This window comes from Lampris incognitus, chromosome 1 (genome assembly GCF_029633865.1).
Source record: "Lampris incognitus isolate fLamInc1 chromosome 1, fLamInc1.hap2, whole genome shotgun sequence".
NCBI classification, from domain to species: domain Eukaryota; kingdom Metazoa; phylum Chordata; class Actinopteri; order Lampriformes; family Lampridae; genus Lampris; species Lampris incognitus.
The window spans coordinates 49,787,697-49,811,002 of NC_079211.1; the positions used below are offsets into that span (position 1 = coordinate 49,787,697).

The 23,306-nt window shown below is 45.8% G+C and overlaps 1 protein-coding gene across 1 annotated transcript in view; it reads left to right on the plus strand.

Annotated features, from left to right (window-relative positions):
* The window catches only part of il1rapl2 (interleukin 1 receptor accessory protein-like 2), a 343,193-nt gene that overhangs the window by 253,821 nt on the left and 66,066 nt on the right, over positions 1-23,306 (plus strand). Inside the window, exon 7 of the mRNA XM_056277780.1 lies at positions 20,686-20,818. Coding sequence (XP_056133755.1) covers positions 20,686-20,818 — 133 coding nt within the window. The remainder of the gene's footprint in view (positions 1-20,685; positions 20,819-23,306) is intronic.

Genomic DNA, 23,306 nt, shown 5'->3' on the forward strand with positions numbered 1-23,306 from the left:
GTGGGGGTGTTGGTGAGGTGTGGGGGTGGTGTGGGGGTGTTGGTGAGGTGTGGGGATGTTGGTGATGTATGGGGGTGGGGGTGTTGGTGATGTGTGGGGGTGTTGGTCAGGTGTGGGGGTGTTGGTGATGTGTGGGGGTGTTGGTGAGGTGTGGGGGTGTTGGTGATGTGTGGGGGTGTTGGTAATGTGTGGGGGTGTTGGTGAAGTGTGGGGGTGTTGGTGAGGTGTGGGGGTGGTGTGGGGGTGTTGGTGAAGTGTGGGGGTGTTGGTAATGTGTGGGGGTGTTGGTGATGTGTGGTGGTGTTGGTGAGGTGTGGGGGTATTGGTGAGGTGTGGGGGTGTTGGTGATGTGTGGGGGTGTTGGTAATGTGAGGGGGTGTTGGTGATGTGTGGGGGTGTTGGTGAGGTGTGGGGGTGTTGGTGATGTGTGGGGGTGTTGGTAATGTGTGGGGGTGTTGGTGATGTGTGGGGGTGTTGGTGAGGTGTGGGGGTGGTGTGGGGGTGTTGGTGAGGTGTGGGGGTGTTGGTGAGGTGTGGGGGTGTTGGTGATGTTGGTGATGTGTGGGGGTGGTGGTGAGGTGTGGGGGTGTTGGTGATGTGTGGGGGTGTTGGTGAGGTGTGGGGGTGTTGGTGATGTGTGGGGGGTGGTGGTGAGGTGTGGTGGTGTTGGTGAGGTGTGGGGGTGGTGTGGGGTGTTTGTGAGGTGTGGGGCTGGTGTGGGGGTGTTGGTGATGTGTGGGGGTGTTGGTGTTGGTGAGGTGTGGGGGTGGTGTGGGGGTGTTGGTGATGTGTGGGGGTGTTGGTGATGTATGGGGGTGGGGGTGTTGGTGAAGTGTGGGGGTGGTGTGGGGGTGTTGATGAGGTGTGGGGGTGGTGTGGGGGTGCTGGTGATGTGGGGGTGGTGTGGGGGTGTTGGTGAGGTGTGGGGGTGGTGTGGGGGTGCTGGTGATGTGGGGGTGTTTGTTATTCTTTCAGGCGAGCAGGGATCAGAAGTGGACTTGAGGGGGGGCTAACTACCCTGCGTGGCATTATAATCAGTGTCCCACTGTCGTGTCAGAATCTCATATGGCAGTAATGGAGTTGCCTTGGAAAACACAGTAACTGGAACCAAATGTCTAGAAAGTCTTTTATACTTAAAGAGACTTTGTATCTTTATGTTTTTCAGCCTTTGGCCCAAAGTGTATAGAGTTTTCCGCAACAATATTGGATATACAGGTGAACCAAATACAGGTCCAGTTAAGTGAAAAAAAGGGTAAATGACAAAAAAGGGCACTTTAAGACACAAGCTCATTCTCAAACACACACACACACGCACACACACACACACACACACACACACACACACACACACACACACACTCTCATAGCGTTACCTGAATATCATACATCAAAAACAAAAAATGGGTGGCATGGTGGCGCAGTGTGGTTAGCAAGGTCGCCCCACAGCAAGAAGGTCCTGGGTTCGAGCCCCGGGGTTGTCCGGCCTTGGGGGTCGTCCCGGGTCGTCCTCTGTGTGGACTTTGCATGTTCCTCCGGGGGCTCCGGTTTCCTCCCACAGTCCAAAGACATGTAGGTCAGGTGAATAGGCCACACTAAATTGTGTGTGTGTGTGTGTGTGTGTGTGTGTGTGTGTGTGTGTGTGTGTGTGTGTGTGTGTGTGTGTGTGTGTGTGTGTGTGTGTGTGTGTGTGATGGCCTGGCGTCCTGTCCAGGGTGTCTCCGCCTGCCGCCCAATGACGGCTGGGATAGACTCCAGCATCCCTGAGGGCAGCAGTTAAGCCCAATTTATGCTCCAAATGTCCCCCGGCAGACAAAAAAGTGTCTCTCGAGTTGTCGCATGTATGCTTGTCGCAATGTCGCCGACTGTCTCCTGGTATCTATGGAAACGTCTCGTGTCACGCACGGTGTTGTAAACAGCAGTGAGTCTTCTTTTTACGAACGAGCGCGTGTAATGTAAACGACGCTCCCAAGCAAAACCATGGCAACGCTCGAACGCCCCGTCCCTTCGACCCAGCTGTCCGATCACAGCTAGGCGACACAAGACAATGTGTCGTGTACACGACGGACACGGAGAGTGTCTCTCATGACGTCAACGTTGTGGAGAGACAGCTGTCCGCTAGCCGACATGTGGAGTATAAATTGGGCCTAATTACAGCAGCTTTCCTGCCGCGTGTACATGAGGGCAGTGGATCTGCTGACACCTTTTCCCCGGCAGGACGGCTCTGAACAGACCAAATGAAAACTAGAGGCAAGAGCAGTAAACAGCCTCCCAGCTTACAGCTGAGCTGTTCACTCAATGACTCATCTGCGTGTGTGTGTGTGTGTGTGTGTGTGTGTGTGTGTGAAAGAGAAGAGTGTCGTTGTGTGTTTGGCCTAAGAGTGGGATTGTGTATGCTCATATCTGATTATTTGGCCTTATTTTGTGTAATCTGTGTGTGTGTGTGTGTGCGCGTGTGTGTGTGTGTGTCTGTGAAAGAGAAGAGTGTCGTTGTGTGTTTGGCCTAAGAGTGTGATTGTGTATGCTCATATCTGATTATTTGGCCTTATTTTGTGTAATCTGTGTGTGTGCGTGCATGCGTGCGTGCGTGTGTGTGTGTGTGTGTGTGTGTGTGTGTGTGTGTGTGTGTGAAAGAGAAGAGTGTCGTTGTGTGTTTGGCCTAAGAGTGTGATTGTGTATGCTCGTATCTGATTATTTGGCCTTATTTTGTGTAATATGTGTGTGTGTGTGTGTGTGTGTGTGTGTGTGTGTGTGCGTGCGTGCGCGTGTGCGTGCGTGTGCGTGCACTAGTGAGAGCAAGAGGGAGGCACCATCTGTGTGGCCATGTGCAGCTGTGCTCCCTTGGAGCTTGAGCCCCAAAACTCAGCTGTTACCAAGACAACCCTCATACACCCTATACCTGGCCTGCACACACAAGCCAAATATTCAAACGTGGACACACACACTCACGCACACACACACTCACGCGCGCACACACACACACACACTCACGCACACACACACACACATTGCAAGGCCCTGTCAAACACACACATACATGACGTATGCAGACACACACACACACACATTGCAAGGCCCTATCAAACACACACATACACGAGACAGGCACACACACACACACACACACACACACACACACACACACACACTCCTAAACCACCTAGAGGTCCACTGCTGTGTAGGGTTAAGATGAGCAGATGGACACAGAAATGCAATAATTTAACCGAGAATGATGATGATGGTGATGATGTGTGTGTGTGTGTGTGTGTGTGTGTGTGTGTGTGTGTGCGTGTGCGTGCTTATGACGCCGTGTACATATTAGGGAGTGTGGGAGACACATAGGCAGATGGACAGTCTACATTTTCAGTTCAAATGAATTCATCCTCTGGTTGTGTGCGCGTGTCTGTAGTTGAACATTTGCACGTGTGTGTACGTCAGTTGTGTGTTTTATGCGAGATCATCTTGCCTGCTGTTCAAGTATCACTGCGCCCCTCTACTAACTGCTCTTAATTGGTGTCATTCATTAAAAAAACTCTTTTACACATTTTCTATGATGAAGATTAGATAATTAGATTTGTTGTCACCCTTTGTACAGATACGTACAGTGAGTACGTGTACACAAGAACAGGGAGACCCCAGAACATTAATGCCAAAACGCCACCTCCCAAAAAAAATTAGGATCATAAGTGCATTTTTGCAAAAATGCATATTATTTTGCATTATGCCAAAACATTTCTAAGTCCCAGAAAAATGTTTTTATATAGTGAAAAAATCAAAGATGCTCAGAATCATCTGAAATGCCGAGAAAAGTGGTTTTTAGCCATTTTTAGAAAAATACATATTTTGCCTATTTATGCATAATTATGCATAATTTTAATTTTCTGGGATTTTTCCCTTACTCTCTGAGACAATACCTACCACCTCCAGAAAGAATTAGGATCATAAGCGCTTTAGTTTTCGGTCCCGCTAGCTACACTAACACACACACACACACACACACACACCAACACCACACACACACACACACACACACACACACATTACGAAAACATATGAGTAGATTAGTCACAGTAAATACCTTGTTGCCCTTTCGACTGGAGCTAAACTCCCGTTATGCTCTCCCCGTTCGTCCTTTCTACACCTTGCTTATCTCCGTGTTTTTTTGCGTGTTGACGTTAACTTTCTACACCGTTTTTCGCCGATTTACTTCCGTGTCTACTGTCTTTTCAAAATAAAAGCATTTCCGTGTTCACAGGAAACAACAAAATAAAAGCAATATAACAAATACGTTACAAATGCAAGCTTTATCCACATGAACCACACTATGCATTGGGGTCATTTATGTCCTTTAGCTTGAAAAGTTGTTAAATTTCATTTGTAGAACATAGGGCCTGACGGTCAGTGATGCGTTAACAGTATCAACCAGGCACGCGGAAAGATGACTTAAGTAAGGGGGCTGCCCACTACAACGGAAAGTATTGTGGCGAGCCGGCGTGGAAGAACGAGTCGAGAGGCAGAGATCTGTTTTCATGCCCGGATCAGACTGCACCATATGTTTTTGTCTTTCAGGTTGGCACCATGTCAGACTTACTGCCATAAATTCGTGTCCTGTCTTGGCCGCCAGACTGGCCACACCGCAAGTATGATCCCGATCCATCATCATATGCTGCCGTCACGAATGTGTCCATGTCAAGAAAATTATCCTAATTAGCCTTTCTCTTCGCCATCTTTGCTCACCTATGCGCACCAGAGAGCATTCTGTTATCCTATTGGTCAGCATCAGGGACATGTCTTTGAGCGTCGGTCAGGGGTGTCAAACTAGACGGAAAATGCAAAAAATAAATCTGACGTCTCAAATTGTGGCAAAAATGTTGAAGGGCCGTATGCATTGTGTTGCACTGACTGACTGCTTCCTGTTGTTCCGGATGGATCATCTCCTGCTCTGCTAATGGACCAGCTGCTTGTGAATAGAGCACCTGAGCAGTGAAACCTGCTCTGAAGACAAGTCCATGTTCTGTCTTTACTGAGCGAGCAAGTGGTCGGCTTCAGTGTACATTTGAATGTGTGTGTGAACAAGTGTGTTCCTGTCTGTCCACACACACCGACCCCGCTATGAGAGGGACAGCTTTGTACACCTGTCACTGGAAATGCAACACACACACACACACACACACACAAACCATGTCATCCTATACTTGTGGGGACCCCTCTTTGACTACATTAATTCCCTAGCCCATAACCCTAACCTTAACCATCATAACTACATGCCTGACCTTAACCCTTACCCTGACCTTAACCTAATCCTAACCTTCACCCTAAACCCAAGTCCTAAAACCAAGCCCTAACCCTAAACTAGACCCTTTTCCTCACGGGAAACCATAAAATGTCCCCACAAGGTAGGTGGTTTCAGGTTTGTCCATCCTAATGGGGACGTGGTACCTGTGATGTAAAATGTGATCTCGTTGGATAAACTTGAGGTCTTATGTTGATTGGTCAATTCCATGAAAAATCCCACGCCGCCACCTCAAAAGCTCAAAAGGGTGTGTTCTCGAGTCATGCACACCAGCAGCGAATCTCTTGGGACTGCAGTTGCCCACCATTAGGCCACCCAACCTGCCCTGCATGACCGCTTCCCGTTGAAAATATATTGAATACTATAGCGGGTGCCACCTCCCATGTGAAAACGCCATTACACAACCAAATATACCAAGCAAATTAAGACCAAGAAGAAAAGAAAGCTGTCAGGAAACAGAAGAGACAGTAGTCACACAACTCACATTTATATCAGTGTGGCCTTTCTTAGGGTGGCGCAGTGGCGCGGTGGTTAGCATGGTCACCTCACAGCAAGAAGCACCTGGGTTCGAGCCCCGAGGTACTCCAACCTGGGGGGTCGTCTTGGGTTGTCCTCTGTGTGGAGTTTGCATGTTCTCCCTGTGTCTGTGTGGGTTTCCTCCAGGTGCTCCGGTTTCCTCCCACAGTCCAAAGACATGCAGATCAGGTGAATCGGTTTTACTAAATTGTCCCTAGGTGTGTGTGTGTGTGTGTGTGTGTGTGTGTGTGTGTGTGTGTGTGTGTGTGTGTGTGTGTGTGTGTGTGTGCGTGTGTGTGTGTGCGTGTGTGTGGGCCCTATGATGGACTGGCGGCCTCTCCAGGATGTCTCCCCGCCTGCCACCCAGTGACTACTGAGATAGGCTTCAGCATCCCCGTGACCGAGTCGGATAAGCGGTCTGGATAATGGATGGATGGCCTTTCTTATTTTCTTTAAGACCAAAGTCTCTGATACCTTAGTGGGTTTATCTTCTATTACATTACTCAGACAACAGTAATGTGATTTCCACCATTACAATGACATCCTGCCATTTTAACCAAAGTAAAGCTAATCAAAAACCACATCCAAGGATGTAGGGTAGCACTCACCAATTTGAAAAAGGACAGGGGCAGTGCCTCATTTTCACCACTTTATTTTGGCCAGCAAAACCTGCTAACGTTTCGGCCTACTGCTACAGGCCTTCATCAGAGCAGGAGTGGAACTAATGGCATGTGATCTATATAGGGCTTCATAGCGGTCACATGGTACACAAAAAGAAATGCACACGTGACAGGCCAGTAAGGTCACATGCAGAGGTTACATGACACAGATCAGCAAAGGTCACATGACAGACCAATAAAAAGGTAAAAAGGTTCAAACTTAGTTCATGCTAATACATTTTTGAGGTAAGATCAGCATCCAATTCAGCAGTTATTAATCACAGAATAAAGATTAGGCACCTGGGAAATAGACAAAATTGGAAGAAATACAAAAAAACAACAACAACAACACAGTAGGCCACTGCTATTAATTTACAGAGCATCCTATCAGCAACCCTAGGGGACCAAGTAACCAATCGAAAACCACATAGGAAATAGTGACCAGCAACAAAGCAACAATTCTAGGGGCAAATCACAACCATTACTCCCATTGCTGCTGAGTCTATATACAATACATACAATAAATCTGAGTGATACAGTTCATAATTGGTAGGTTTTTTTTTTTAAACATTTAGAAGAAACAATTCAAACTGAAATCGTCATTTAAGCCAGCCGGAGCCATTGTATTTTGCGTGTAAAACATCTCTCTTTGAGAGAGTAGCTTTGCAATATTACCACCTCTAACTGGAGTGGACACCTGTTCAAGTCCAACAAAGCGTAAGGAAGCCGGAGAGCCTAGGCCGGCTTCATGGTAATGTTTGGCCATTGCATAGTCCATGTTGCCAGTGCGTATAGCTGTTTTGTGCTCAGACACCCTTTGCTTCAGACAGCGTTTTGCCTGGCCAACATAAGCTTTTCCACAAGGGCAGGTTAGTTTATACACCACAGAGGTGGTGCTACAGTTAATGAACTGTTTTATATAGAACTTTTTCCCAGTATGCGGGTGTGTGACGAACTTCACATCTGTTGTATTATTGCAATGGCTGCATCTACCACATCTGTAGTTGCCTTTTAAGTCAAGCCAAGACCGTTGTGGTGTGCTTGGTTGAAAGGTGTGGAGAACACTGTCCTTGATGGTAGGTGCTCTTCGAAAGGTGACGAGGGGAGGAGTTTTGGTCAGTTTACAAAGCGTAGGCTCAGCCTGCAGAATATGCCAGTATTTGGTGACGATATTGCGCAACTGTTGGCGGCAATGATTAAATTCTGTAATGAAGCATAGTCGGTTTGCTTTTAAAGGTCTTTTTTTGTCTTGAGTAGATCAGGTCTGGAGACACTGGAGGCATGCCGGTAAGCTTTGCTTATTACTTCAGATGGATAATTTCTTTGTCTGAAGCGAGTTTTCATGCCCTCTGCTTTTTGTTCAAAATCCAGTATGCTTGAACAATTTCACCTCAATCGCAAAATTTTTACCTTTTGGTATGTTTGTTTTGGTTGCTTGAGCCATGAAGAACTGTGCTGCGTTCTGTTGGTTTTCTGTAGACGGTGGTCTCAACGTGTCCATCAGAAGTTTTGAAGATTGTGAGATCTAGAAAGTTGAGAGAGGTGGGATGATATTCTACAGTGATACTTAAAAAGGAGCTACTTAAATTGACATATTCATGAAACTGTTTGAGCTCTTCAACAGTACCAACCCAAAAGATGAAGATAACATCCAAGTATCTTTTCCACAGCTTGATTTTAGCATGGAGGGGGTTTACAGTAGTATTGTAGATCATGTTTTCTTCCCAGTGTGCCACTACTAATGATGCAGATGATGGCGCTGCCGGTGTTCCCATTGCTGTCCCTTTGGCTTGACGATACTAATGATCCTCAAATCTGAAATAGTTTTTGGATAGTACAAGATTGAGCATTTCTAAAAGGGAACTCATTTGGAGGTAGGCTTGAGGGTCGCATTGGGTCAAAAAATTGCCCCTAGAATTGCTTTGTTGCTGGCCACTATTTCCTATGTGGTTTTGGATTGGTTACTTGGCCCCCTAGGGTTGCTGATAGCTACTGCATGCTACTGCATGTTTTCTGGATTTTCTGTTCAATTTTTTTGAATTTCTTCCAACTTTTTCTCCCTTTCAGATTTAGTTTTCTCAATTATCAAGACTTCCAAGTCAAGAGAGCACTTGTTAAGAATATTTTCCCATTTTCTGATGAATTCCGGGTCATCCATTCCAAACGATGGTGATTTCTTAATCCGTAAGCCTTGTGGTATTTGTTGTTGGCGTCTGTACTCAGATAAGGTCGCTGCATGCCATAATAGGCGGGTTTCTTGTTTCTTCAGATCTTCCAAGTCAGAGATCAGTGATGCCCAAGAAACTTGGGGATTTGAGTTGTGTACTATGTCATCAAAAGAGGGTCGTGGCAGTAATATGTCTTGTAGATCTTGATCGGTGTAGAAAAAGTGTCTGATCTTACCTCAGTAAGCTGATTCAGATCGTCAAACATGGCCATGGTGGAGGATGTCCGTATTTCAAACACTGTGATGGGAGCTGCAGTCCAAAAGAGAGATCAATGTTGTAATGGAGGAGTTGGATACGGCCTCCCCAAAAGAAACTCTTACTGTGGTGCTGAACCCAAAAAACATATACTTCAAAAACCACATCCAAGGATGTAGGGTAGCACCCACCAATTTGAAAAAGGACAGAGGCAGTGCCTCATTTTCACCACTTTATTTTGGCCAGCAAAACCTGCTAACGTTTCGGCCTACTGCTACAGGCCTTCATCAGAGCAGGAGTGGAACTAATGGCATGTGATCTATATAGGGCTTCATAGTGGTCACATGGTACAGGACATGAAATGCACACATGACAGGCCAGTAAGGTCACATGCAGAGGTTACATGACGTAGATCAGCAAAGGTCACATGACAGACCAAAAAAAAGGTAGAAGGGTTCAAACTTAGTTCATACTAGTACATTCCTGAGGTAAGATCAACATCCAATTCAGCAGTTATTAATCACAGAATAACGATTAGGTTTGGAAGAAATACAAAAAAAAACAACACAGTAGGCCACTGCTATTCATTTACAGAGCATGCAGTAGCTATCAGCAACCCTAGGGGGCCAAGTAACCGATCCAAAACCACAAAGGAAATAGTGGCCCGCAACAAAGCAACAATTCAGAGCATAAAATGTCTACCAGGTCACACATTTCTAAAAGAAATTAGTTCCTTTTAGATGCTACCTGACTGTGGCTAGGCCGGGCTAGCTCCGCACCTCTATGCTATCTGCCGAGATATTTAACCGTAACCTGTTCTATGTTATCGTTTAATACTGTTTCATAATGCTGATACCCTGTCCGTATCGTGCTTGCAGTTTCACAAGTTTCCCAGTAAACGTCATGAAAATCGATACCCGTGCCGTGGAGTTTTTTTTTTTTGGTTTATCTGGTTGGATGGTTAGGGTCATACCGGATAATGAGGCCGAGCCACGGGGAGTGGGAAAAAAAGACCAAGAGAGAAAGCACATTTGACATACTATTATTAAGCCCTTCCCATTGCTGATAATACAGAGATGCTGATTCCTTTTATAGTGTGATAATATAATAATAATAATATATAATAATAATATCCATCCATCCATTATCCAAGCCGCTTATCCATGGCCGGATTAACCCACCACGGGGGCCCGGGGCACGCACGTCCATTGATTCCCCCCCTGTCAGATAGGCTACGCAAACAATACTAAACATTGTTAAATGTAAAACTAATGCAAATACCCAACATGGTAGTCGCTGCTATGCCAATCTGCATGGGATTCGGATGGCGACTACAAAGTACAACACAATTTTAAATCACAAAACAAACAGAGATGAGAATAGCAGCTCACAGCATCGATAGAGACTTTTGTAGCTTGGGGCCCTGCATCAGTAGAGACTGTAGCTTGGGGCCCCTCATCAATAGAGACTAACTTGGGCCCTGCATCGCAACGCAGGGTTGGAACAAACGTCCCTTGTAGGGTATGATTGGGGATCGCTACTATATGCGAACACAATACCCCTGACCTTTTGGGGCCCCTCGTGGTACGGGGCCCCGGGGCACTCGCCTGGCATGCCTGGTCCATAATCCAGCGTTGCGCTTATCCCAACCAGGGTCACAGGATGCTAGAACCTATCCCGGCGGTCATTGGGCGGCAGGCGGGGAGACACCCTAGACAGGCCGCCAGAGCATCCCAGAGCCCCCCCCCCCCCACACACACACACACACACACACACATTCACATAATTCATTAAATATGTTAAAATCAATTGTGTTTACTAGTGAGAATGTTTGGGCACAGAAATGTAGTTCATGTAATTTATTGCAGCACAACTTGTTATCTCGTCAACCGTATCAGCCTTAGTAAATTCAAATTTAGTGAAGTGCATCCTGGTTAATGTGGTTGGTTGATTACAGCGTCGATGATTAGAAAGTGCTGCTGCTAATTTTTGCATGGTTAATGACAACTATTATTGTTGTAATCATAATCATCATCTATTAAGCGCTGTAGTATTTATTCTCACTGATTACCTTTTTACTCGGTATTTGTGTGTCTTGATGCATGCTCAGTAATCCAAGTAAAACCAAAGAAGGTTGACTCAGTCCATCTGGATCCAGCGTTTATTGGCAGAACCGGTATTTGATTGTTTGACTTTATTCACGGTATGTCTTTATGGCATCAATTTGTCAGCTGTAGACGTCAATAACTTTCCAGCAGTCATCGTTAATATTTTGCTCATAGTGTAATAAAGTGGGATATAATTACCAGGTTGTCACAGTTTGGTGGTTAGCGGAGACAGCTTTATGGAGATGTATGACGACAGAGCCTGATGTCTTCTCCGTAAACGTAGTGACAAGTGTGCAAAGTTTTTGACTGAACTGGGTTTCGTGCGTAGCCGGCCTAATTATCAGCTCAAGCCTCTTAACATCAGATCCCGTGTATTACTGAGCTGACAAAATGCATAAACTGTTGACATTGTGGTAGAAAAAAAGGTAAAATCCCATCTCGTGCAATTAAATGCAGTTTGTATCAGTTAAAATTTAAGGAATATTTTTTGCAGTGAGTTTGGCAAAAAGTGCTGTAAGAGCGCTCAGGCACAGCTCACCTGCCTGCTTCTGCACAAGTGCAGGGAAGGTCAGTGATCGCACATAAGAGCCCCGTTCGTGGCACTAGTTTAGACGTATCAGGAAACTAAATCTCAATTATCTTTTGATTTGATGGACCTGAGGTTAACCAGACACTGGAAAAAGTGTTGGCGTGTTTTTTTTTTTAATTTGATCATGCAAAGCTTGATATCTGAGGGGGGAAAAAAGTATTTGTATGAGAAAAGTTTGGAGAAATTAGTGGAAGTCAGTGGAGAAACTGGCCGGAAGGAGCCGGTCCAGTACTTCCAGCTGTAGCACCAGCGCTAATCCGCTAGTTACATTACCTTCAATCTCAGAGGAAAACCCATCTACATGGACACCGATGGTGGTGTCCATGTATAAAGGGGTGTAGATGTAGAGGATATCAATGGGGGTGTCCATGTATAAAGGATATAAAGGGGTGTAGATGCAGAGGACAGTGATGGAGGTGTCCATGTATAAAGGATGGAAAGGGGTGTAGCTGTAGAGACAGTGATGGAGGTGTCCATGTATAAAGAATATAAAGGGGTGTAGCTGTAGAGGACAGTGATGGAGGTGTCCATGTATAAAGGATATAAAGGGGTGTAGATGCAGAGGACAGTGATGGAGGTGTCCATGTATAAAGGATATAAAGGGGTGTAGCTGTAGAGGACAGTGATGGAGGTGTCCATGTATAAAGGATATAAAGGGGTGTAGATGCAGAGGACAGTGATGGAGGTGTCCATGTATAAAGGATATAAAGGGGTGTAGCTGTAGAGGACAGTGATGGAGGTGTCCATGTATAAAGGATATAAAGGGGTGTAGCTGTAGAGGACAGTGACGGAGGTGTGGGTTAGACTGAAGGTGGCAGTGATGTAGCTGAACGTCTCCTCCCAGCTGCTCACAAGTCGACCCAAGAGTTTAGCTGGCTAGCACCGGCCTGCCACCTTCCTACCCATCTCATGTTCTGTTGGTCTAATGTGGTGGACACCTCATGTGTAAGCGACACTATATGGAGTATCATGGTGTTTGGTGCCCTCTTAATCTTCATGAGCGTTTTACCCAGGAATACAAAGTAAATATGGATTTTCTCCTTCAAAGGTGCCTTGTGATGCGGTCTCCTTTTTTGTTGAATTTGACATGAGAGCAATCGGTTCGACCATCCAAGGGTCATACCAATATATTTCAAAAGTAATTTGTCCAATGTTACATCTACCAGTTTATATATATATATATACTAGAAGAACCCCGCTACAATGTAGCGGTTTGGTTATCCACCCGTCTAAATCGCCCTCCTCTTCATCCTGCCGGCTAACCGCCTTCCCCCTGCCCCTAAACCCCCCCCCCACTTCAACTCCCTCCCCCAAATGCTCAGAATCATCTGAAATGCCGAGAAAAGTGGTTTTTAGCCATTTTTAGAAAATGCATATTTTGCATAATTATGCATAATTATTTTAATTTTCTGCTATTTTTCTGGTCCTATCTGGAACAATACCTACCACCTCCAAAAAAATTAGGATCATAAGTGCATCTTTGCAAAAATGCATATATTTTGCATAATGCCAAAACATTTCTAAGTCCGTTTTTTTTATACAGGTGAAAAAAATCAAAGATGCTCAGAATCATCTGAAATGCCGAGAAAAGTGGTTTTTAGCCGTTTTTAGAAAAATGCATAATTATGCATAATTATGCATAATTTTAATTTTCTGGGATTTTTCCCTTACTCTCTGAGACAATACCTACCACCTCCAAAAAGAATTAGGATCAGAAATGCTTTAGTTTTCGGTCCCGCTATCTACACTAACACACACACACACACACACACACACTAACACCACACACACACACCAACACCACACACACACACACATTACAAAAATATGGGAGTTGATACTTTTTTTTCCCTCCCTTTTTCTCCCCAATTGTACTTGGCCAATTACCCCACTCTTCCGAGCCGTCCCGGTCGCCGCTCCACCCCCTCTATCGATCCGGGGAGGGCTGCAGACTACCACATGCCTCCTCCTCCCATACATGTGGAGTCGCCAGCCGCTTCTTTTCACCTGACAGTGAGGAGTTTCACCAGGGGAACGTAGTGTGTGTGAAGATCACGCTATTCCCCCCAGTTCCCCCTCCCCCCCCGAGCAGGCGCCCCGACCGACCAGAGGAGGCGCTAGTGCAGCGGACAGGACACACACCCACATCCGACTTCCCGCCCGCAGACACGGCCAACTGTATCTGTAGGGTCGCCCGACCAAGCCGGAGCTAACACGGGGATTCGAACCGGCGATCCCCGTGTTGGTAGGCAACGGAATAGGCCGCCCGGGCACCCGCGGTCTCCTTTATTGTGGAATTTGTCGTGACAACAATGAAGGGTCATAACAATGTGTTTTCAGCTCAGAAATGTCATTATAGGTTTACTGCCCCTGTAAACGTCATCTGTCCCATGGGACCAGTCCTACCAGTTTACATCGTGACAGCACACGGTCACCGACCGCTCACTCGGGACACTGGACACCCGTCTGTGGCGCTGTACCCATGACGTCGCTGCTGCCGCTCTCTCCCAGGCTGCAGCCGCAGTGTGGGAACAGGCAGGCCGGGCTTCTTAGATGCTGAGCTCCTTCTGCTGTGGAGCAGGGCTATGGGGAGTAAGCCACACACACACACACACAAACACACACACATGCGTGGTGTGTGAGACCTTGCAGACGTTTTATGCTCTGATCTGATCTGTTGAGAAATGTCTTCTCCCCCAAACCTTGAAACCCTTTGTTTTTCTTTCTTTTCGCCCCCCCCCACCTTTCTTAGTCTGTCTTCCAGTTGTTTTCCCTCTTTCAATCACGATTCATGCTGCTAACAAAATCACAAATACACAACTAAAGCTTATTCACTCACGGTAGCCGTAGACACAACACAATGCACACAGTGCGGACGTGCTGGATTTGCTAGTCTTTGTGGACGAGCGTCTCCACCAAGTCGCCATAGTGACGGAGTGAGTGGTGACAGTGTAAAGAACAGGTTGTAATAAGAGACACACACACACACACACACACACACACACACACACACACACACACACACACACAAAGCAGCATGCACAGTGAGAGCGTTGACGTGTGGTACGTGGCTGAGCTGATAGAGCTGTGATTATGATAATACCGAGGTCTATCATAATTATCTGCTAATTGACTGCCTAACGAGGTAGTGCTCGTTAAACCGTTCATTAATACACCATCACCAGCGCTGATAGCTGTAATCACATAGACAGAGGGGAGGCTTCAAGGTCTTACCGGAGGGTGGGTGAGAGGGTGTGTGATGGTGTCAGTACCCTTAACAATCATGTATGTGTATTCATCTGAGGGTGTGGGTGTGTGTGTGTGTGTGTGTGTACATTTAGACTTCTATGTTTTAGTACACAGCAGTTTAAATCAAACCACTTGTGTTGTGTTGTGTTGGAACAGCTGACTTTCTTGAGATATATACACTCACTGGCCACTTTATTAGGTACACCTTGCTAGTACTGGGTTGGACCCCCTTTTGCCTTCAGAACTGCCTTAATCCTTTGTGGCATAGATTCAACAAGGTACTGGAAACATTCCTCAGAGAGTTTGGTCCATATTGACATGATAGCATCACGCAGTTGCTGCAGATTTGTCGGCTGCACATCCATGATGTGAATCTCCCGGTCCACCACATCCCAAAGGTGCTCTATTGGATTGAGATCTGGTGACTGTGGAGGCCATTTGAGTACAGTGAACTCATTGTCATGTTCAAGAAACCAGTCTGAGATAATTCGAGCTTTATGACATGGCGCGTTACCCTGCTGGAAGTAGCCATCAGAAGATGGGAACACTGTGGTCGTAAAGGGATGGACATGGTCAGCAACAATACTCAGGTAGGCTGTGGCGTTGACACGATGCTCAATTGGTACTAAGGGGCCCAAAGAGTGCCAAGAAAATATCCCCCACACCATTACACCACCACCACCAGCCTGAACCGTTGATACAAGGCAGGATGGATCCATGCTTTCATGTTGTTGACGCCAAATTCTGACCCTACCATCCGAATGTCGCAGCAGAAATCGAGACTCATCAGACCAGGCAACGTTTTTCCAGTCTTCTATTGTCCAATTTTGGTGAGCCTGTGCGAATTGTAGCCTCAGTTTCCTGTTCTTAGCTGACAGGAGTGGCACTCGGTGTGGTCTTCTGCTGCTGTAGCCCATCTGCCTCAAGGTTTGACGTGTTGTGCGTTCAGAGATGCTCTTCTGCATACCTCGGTTGTAATGAGTGGTTATTTGAGTTACTGTTGCCTTTCTATCAGCTCGAACCAGTCTGGCCATTCTCCTCTGACCTCTGGCATCAACAAGGCATTTTCGCCCACAGAACTGCCGCTCACTGGATAATTTCTCTTTTTTGGACCATTCTCTGTAAACCCTAGAGATGGTTGTGCGTGAAAATCCCAGTAGATCAGCGGTTTCTGAAATACTCAGACCAGCCCGTCTGGCACCAACAACCATGCCACGTTCAAAGTCACTTAAATCACCTTTCTTCCCCATTCTGATGATCGGTTTGAACTGCAGCAGATCGTCTTGACCATGTCTACATGCCTAAATGCATTGAGTTGCTGCCATGTGATTGGCTGATTAGAAATTTGCATTAACGAGCAGTTGGACAGGTGTGCCTAATAAAGTGGCCGGTGAGTGTATACATATATATATATATATATACACTACCGTTCAAAAGTTTGGGATCACCCAAACAATTTTGTGTTTTCCATGAAAAGTCACACTTATTCACCACCATATGTTGTGAAATGAATAGAAAATAGAGTCAAGACATTGACAAGGTTAGAAATAATGATTTGTATTTGAAATAAGATTTTTTTTTACATCAAACTTTGCTTTCGTCAAAGAATCCTCCATTTGCAGCAATTACAGCATTGCAGACCTTTGGCATTCTAGCTGTTAATTTGTTGAGGTAATCTGGAGAAATTGCACCCCACGCTTCCAGAAGCAGCTCCCACAAGTTGGATTGGTTGGATGGGCACTTCTTTGAGCAGATTGAGTTTCTGGAGCATCACATTTGTGGGGTCAATTAAACGCTCAAAATGGCCAGAAAAAGAGAACTTTCATCTGAAACTCGACAGTCTATTCTTGTTCTTAGAAATGAAGGCTATTCCATGCGAGAAATTGCTAAGAAATTGAAGATTTCCTACACCGGTGTGTACTACTCCCTTCAGAGGACAGCACAAACAGGCTCTAACCAGAGTAGAAAAAGAAGTGGGAGGCCGCGTTGCACAACTGAGCAAGAAGATAAGTACATTAGAGTCTCTAGTTTGAGAAACAGACGCCTCACAGGTCCCCAACTGGCATCTTCATTAAATAGTACCTGTTAGAGCCTGTTTGTGCTGTCCTCTGAAGGGAGTAGTACACACCGGTGTAGGAAATCTTCAATTTCTTAGCAATTTCTCGCATGGAATAGCCTTCATTTCTAAGAACAAGAATAGACTGTCGAGTTTCAGATGAAAGTTCTCTTTTTCTGGCCATTTTGAGCGTTTAATTGACCCCACAAACGTGATGCTCCAGAAACTCAATCTGCTCAAAGAAGTGCCCATCCAACCAATCCAACTTGTGGGAGCTGCTTCTGGAAGCGTGGGGTGCAATTTCTCCAGATTACCTCAACAAATTAACAGCTAGAATGCCAAAGGTCTGCAATACTGTAATTGCTGCAAATGGAGGATTCTTTGACGAAAGCAAAGTTTGATGTAAAAAAAATCTTATTTCAAATACAAATCATTATTTCTAACCTTGTCAATGTCTTGACTCTATTTTCTATTCATTTCACAACATATGGTGGTGAATAAGTGTGACTTTTCATGGAAAACACAAAATTGTTTGGGTGATCCCAAACTTTTGAACGGTAGTGTATATATATATATAGGCGACACAGTGGCGCAGTCGCCTCACAGCAAGGAGGTCCTGGGTTCGAGCCCCGGGGTAGTCCAACCTTGGGGGTCGTCCCGGGTCGTCCTCTGTGTGGAGTTTGCATGTTCTCCCCGTGTCTGTGTGGGTTTCCTCCGGGTGCTCCGGTTTCCTCCCACAGTCCAAAGACATGAAGGTCAGGTGGATCGGCCATACTAAATTGTCCCTAGGTATGAATGTTGTGTGTGTGTGTGTGTGTGTGTGTGTGTGTGTGTGTGTGTGTGTGTGTGTGTGTGTGTGTGTGTGTGTGTGTGTGTGTGTGTGTGTGTGTGTGTGTGTCAGCCCTGTGATGGCCTTGCGGCCTGTCCAGGGTGTTTCCCCGACTGCCACCCAGTGACTGCTGGGATAGGCTCCAGCATCCCCGTGACCCTGACAGCAGGATAAGCGGTTTAGATAATGGATGGATATATACACTACCGTTCAAAAGTTTGGGATCACCCAAACAATTTTGTGTTTTCCATGAAAAGTCACACTTATTCACCACCATATGTTGTGAAATGAATAGAAAATAGAGTCAAGACATTGACAAGGTTAGAAATAATGATTTGTATTTGAAATAAGATTTTTTTTTACATCAAACTTTGCTTTCGTCAAAGAATCGTCCATTTGCAGCAATTACAGCATTGCAGACCTTTGGCATTCTAGCTGTTAATTTGTTGAGGTAATCTGGAGAAATTGCACCCCACGCTTCCAGAAGCAGCTCCCACAAGTTGGATTGGTTGGATGGGCACTTCTTTGAGCAGATTGAGTTTCTGGAGCATCACATTTGTGGGGTCAATTAAATGCTCAAAATGGCCAGAAAAAGAGAACTTTCATCTGAAACTCGACAGTCTATTCTTGTTCTTAGAAATGAAGGCTATTCCATGCGAGAAATTGCTAAGAAATTGAAGATTTCCTACACCGGTGTGTACTACTCCCTTCAGAGGACAGCACAAACAGGCTCTAACCAGAGTAGAAAAAGAAGTGGGAGGCCGCGTTGCACAACTGAGCAAGAAGATAAGTACATTAGAGTCTCTAGTTCGAGAAACAGACGCCTCACAGGTCCCCAACTGGCATCTTCATTAAATAGTACCTGTTAGAGCCTGTAATTGCTGCAAATGGAGGATTCTTTGACGAAAGCAAAGTTTGATGTAAAAAAAATCTTATTTCAAATACAAATCATTATTTCTAACCTTGTCAATGTCTTGACTCTATTTTCTATTCATTTCACAACATATGGTGGTGAATAAGTGTGACTTTTCATGGAAAACACAAAATTGTTTGGGTGATCCCAAACTTTTGAACGGTAGTGTATATAGATAGATACAGATATACGTGTGTGTGTGTGTGTATGTGAGTGATTACCCAGCTAACACAGAGCATACAGCTGAAAACCCAGATTACCCAGCTAACCCAGAGCATACAGCTGAAACCCCAGATTACCCAGTTAACACAAGAGTATACAGCTGAAACCCCAGATTACCCAGATAACACAGAGCATACAGCTGAAACCCCAGATTACCCAGCTAACACAGAGCATTCAATTGAAAACCCAGATTACCCAGCTAACACAGAGCATACAGCTGAAAACCCAGATTACCCAGCTAACACAGAGCATACAGCTAAAAACCCAGATTACCCAGCTAACACAGAGCATACAGCTGAAACCCCAGATTCCCCAGCTAACACAGAGCATACATCTGAAAACCCAGATTACCCAGCTAACCCAGAGCATACAGCAGAAACCCCAGATTACCCAGCTAACACAGAGCATACAGTTGAAAACCCAGATTACCCAGCTAACCCAGAGCATACAGCTGAAACCCCAGATTACCCAGCTAACACAGAGCATACAGCTGAAAACCCAGATTACCCAGCTAACCCAGAGCATACAGCTGAAACCCCAGATTACCCAGCTAACCCAGACCATACAGCTGAAAACCCAGATTACCCAGCTAACACAGAGCATACAGCTGAAAACCCAGATTACCCAGCTAACACAGAGCATACAGTTGAAAACCCAGATTACCCAGCTAACACAGAGAGCAATGAAAATAATAGGAGTCAGGCAGCATCCCACACTCCATGCTGTCTTTGATGAAACAATCAGGGCAAAAACTTATTTCAGACCCCACCCATGTCCTCCTCCGTCCCTCAGGCAGACTCTTCAGGGTCCCCAGTGCACACTCAACCGCTTTAAACCCCCCCCCCCCGACCCATGTCCATCAAAGCCCTAAATGCCAAACTAGCCAGACACTAACCCCAGGAACACTGCTTTTAATTTTATCTGTACACATGTATACTTTATGATAAATCTGGGTTGATGAGGCTGCTTTACTCTTACTGTACATATGATGTACACCATTATGATGACTACAGGTGTGTTGTACAACAGGCAGTGTGCAATTTGTTTGTTGATGGCAGTCTGTGCATGCATTTTGTGTGTGTGTGAATGTGTATGGGTGACAGTCTGTGTATGTACCATATGGTTGCACTATGTTGCTTGTGTTTTGTAACAGCAGACCCTGTATGTGCCCAAGACAAATTTCCTTCGGGACAATAAAGTCTATCGTGTCTTATCTTATTCTCAAGAGCTTGGCTAAATGTGGGGAAATCGATGATGTGTAAGATCTATTTATTCCCCGGAAACACTGGCAAATGCATATCTTATTGCCTTATTACACATTTGAACTGTTTTGCAATTGATTTTTTTTTTAACAAATCGAAGTCACTGGGTTGGGTCCTTAGCACGGTTTTGAATGCATCTCATTGACAATATAACTACCTCTGTCTGAGAGAAGACTGCAAGTGGGAACACAGGACAACAACCCATGAGTGCTGAGACCTCAAATAAACCAACAGAACATGACGTCCCTGCTGACAGAACATCTCAGATCACCCTGAGCCAGCAGACCTGAAGAGAGACTGCAACGCATCAGGCACTCTCCCCCGGAGTCCTCAGAGAGACCTCTTCAGTCCTTCGCCTTTGTGCAGTTTTTGTACTTTTTCATACTCTTATAGTGAAATATTTATTTTTTTGGAGGCTGTGTAGAGCATTGACAGTAATCACGCTGTCATGTTATTTGGTACATTTCAGATTTGACCCTGAACCTGGGCTTCACTGTTCATCTCAGCTACAACTGTGAGGGTCATACTGACTTGTTATACACTGTAATTGTTTTTGTCGTGTTTTTCAGGTATACCCCTAAGTCTGGACTGCAGGGCGTTTTTCGGCTATAGTGGGGAAAACAGGAGGCCCATCATCTACTGGATGAGAGGAGAGAAGTTTGTAGAAGAATTAGCTGGCCATATAAAAGAAACTGAAGTCAGGTAACGATTTCTAGGACAAATCCCTTCATGACACTTGAAATTACTGCAGAACCCATCCCACATGCATTACATTCAGTAATTCGGGCTGATCGGGGGGGAAAAGAAAAAGAAAAGGCAAGATATTTGAAGGACTGGTTCACCATTTAAAAGCAAAAGAGGCGAGTGCCACTCAAGTAGATAACAAAAACCAGCATTCCATAACAAAATAGCCTCTACATAACAGCTTGTGCAGCTACTGCTAGACATACTAATGCTGTGCTCATTTAAACAGTGCTTGAAGTGGAAAAAATGAGGGCCAGTACTCCCCTTATTCACATGTTGGCGTGTGTATTGGCTGGTATCAGCAAATCATTATTACATATTCATTCTACAGTGAATAAAAAATCCATCCATGAACCAAGCTGCTTATCCTGCTCTCAGGATAAGCCTATCCCAGCAGTCATTGGGCGGCAGGCGGGGAGACACCCTGGACAGGCCGCCAGACCATCACAGGGCCCATGCACACACACATTCACACCGAGGGACAATTTAGTATGGCTGACTCAACTGACCTACATGTCTTTGGACTGTGGGAGGAAACCGGAGCAGCCGGAGGAAACCCACACAGACACGGGGAGAACATGCAAACTCCACACAGAGGACAACCCGGGATGACCCCCAGGGTTTGACAACCCCGGGGCTCGAACCCAGGACCATCTTGCTGTGATGTGACTGCGCTAACCACTTCACCACCGTGCCGCCCTTAATAAAGGATACTAGGTGATATTGCTGATGTTCACAATATATATATTTTTTTATATATAAAGGGAGGGGTGCTAACATTAGCTTGCTGCTCGCGGCCTACTTTTAATAGCATATGATTTGACTTCTGAAGCGCTGTTGTGTCATCTTCTGACTCTGTTCGTGTTCGCTTTGGGTTGCCCTTTTGGAGCCAGGCCAACGTTATTGTAAGGTTAATGTATTAGGCTCGGGCCACACCGCCTACCTGAGCAGCACATGTGCACCACAGAACCTCTAGCTTTTAATTTCAGTGCTCATGGTAACAAGTTAGAGCAGCCACATAGCCCGCATGAGCAGCGCGGCTAGCCGCCAACAGGGAAAGGCAGGCAAGCGAGAACAGGAACAGGTGAGCTTCACGTAGTGCCCCCTAGGTACGTAGTGCCCCCATTGTCCCCTGGTAATGCAGTTTATAATAATAATAATAATAATAATCATTACATTTATATAGCACTTTTCTAGACACCCAAAGCGCTTCAGGTTAAAGGAGGCAACTCATGTCAACCACCACCAATGTGCAGCACCACCTGGAGGATGCACGGCAGCCATTTTGCACCAGAACGCTCACCACACATCAGCTTGAGGTGGAGAGGGAGGAACCATTGAGTTAATTACATGGGTGGGGTAATCAGGTGGCCAGATGGAGAGAGTCAGGTTGGGAATTTTGCCAGGACACCGGGGGACCCCCTACTCTTTGCAGTAAGTGCCATGGGATCTTTAAGGACCACAGTGAGTCAGGACCGCGGTTTAGCGTCTCATCCGAAGGACGGGTTTATTTAGGGACATTATGAATTGCCCAGAGAACCTGATATGGAGAGGGCAGAGAAGAGTACCGGCAGCTTGTGAGAAGTGCCAGTGTGCAAGAAAAAGTCACACTACAGCAAAGAGTGAAATGTAGACGTGCTGGTACTGCGTACTGGTGAGTACCGGCCCACTTCAAGCACTGCATTTAAATATTAAACTGTCAGTCAAAGCAAAACCTTTTCAAATCTGAACTACACACTTTGACGTCATCAACTGGTTAGAGTACCTGAAAGGTTTCATAGCTCCTTGCCTGCCATGTTTATCTTTTATTAGAGATACAGCATTTCACTAGCAAGGACCACGCCACAACCATGAGTATACAGGTTTAATGAGGAGAGTAAGTATTGGATGATGGGGATGAGTAATGGAAGTGAGGGTGAGGATGGACGTGGAGGTCGTCTGATTAGACTGGTCTGGGATGTTTTGGTGAGTGGTGGCTGGGAAGAAGAGACTGAGGGTGGGGGTTCTGTCTCAGGTGATGGGTTGCCCGAGCTGACTATGGACCCCAGATGTTGCCTGTAATAGAGGAGAGAAGAAAAGGAGGGAAGAGGGGATGAATGGACGTGAAGAGGGGTGGGTAGGGGGAGGGATGAGGTAGGAGACTGAATGCGAGAGCGGGAGGGAGTTGGGGGGGGGGTCGAGAGAACGGAGACAAACAGCGCTGGATGGGTTAACGAGGTTATGCGGACTTGCCAGGTGATTAGAGGAGCGGTTGAGGCGTGGCCCTGCTCCTGAAACTTAGTTAACTTCATTTCTATAAAATACCAGCCCTGTATTTTAAAGCTACATTCAGTGATCTCTGAACTCTAGGTGTTAGTTGTGCTACAGAGATTCCAAAGCACCCTCACGGCTAAGCTGCTCCTTCCTGCCTCCACGTTGGCCCAAAGTGTGTAACCAAGCGCTCGCC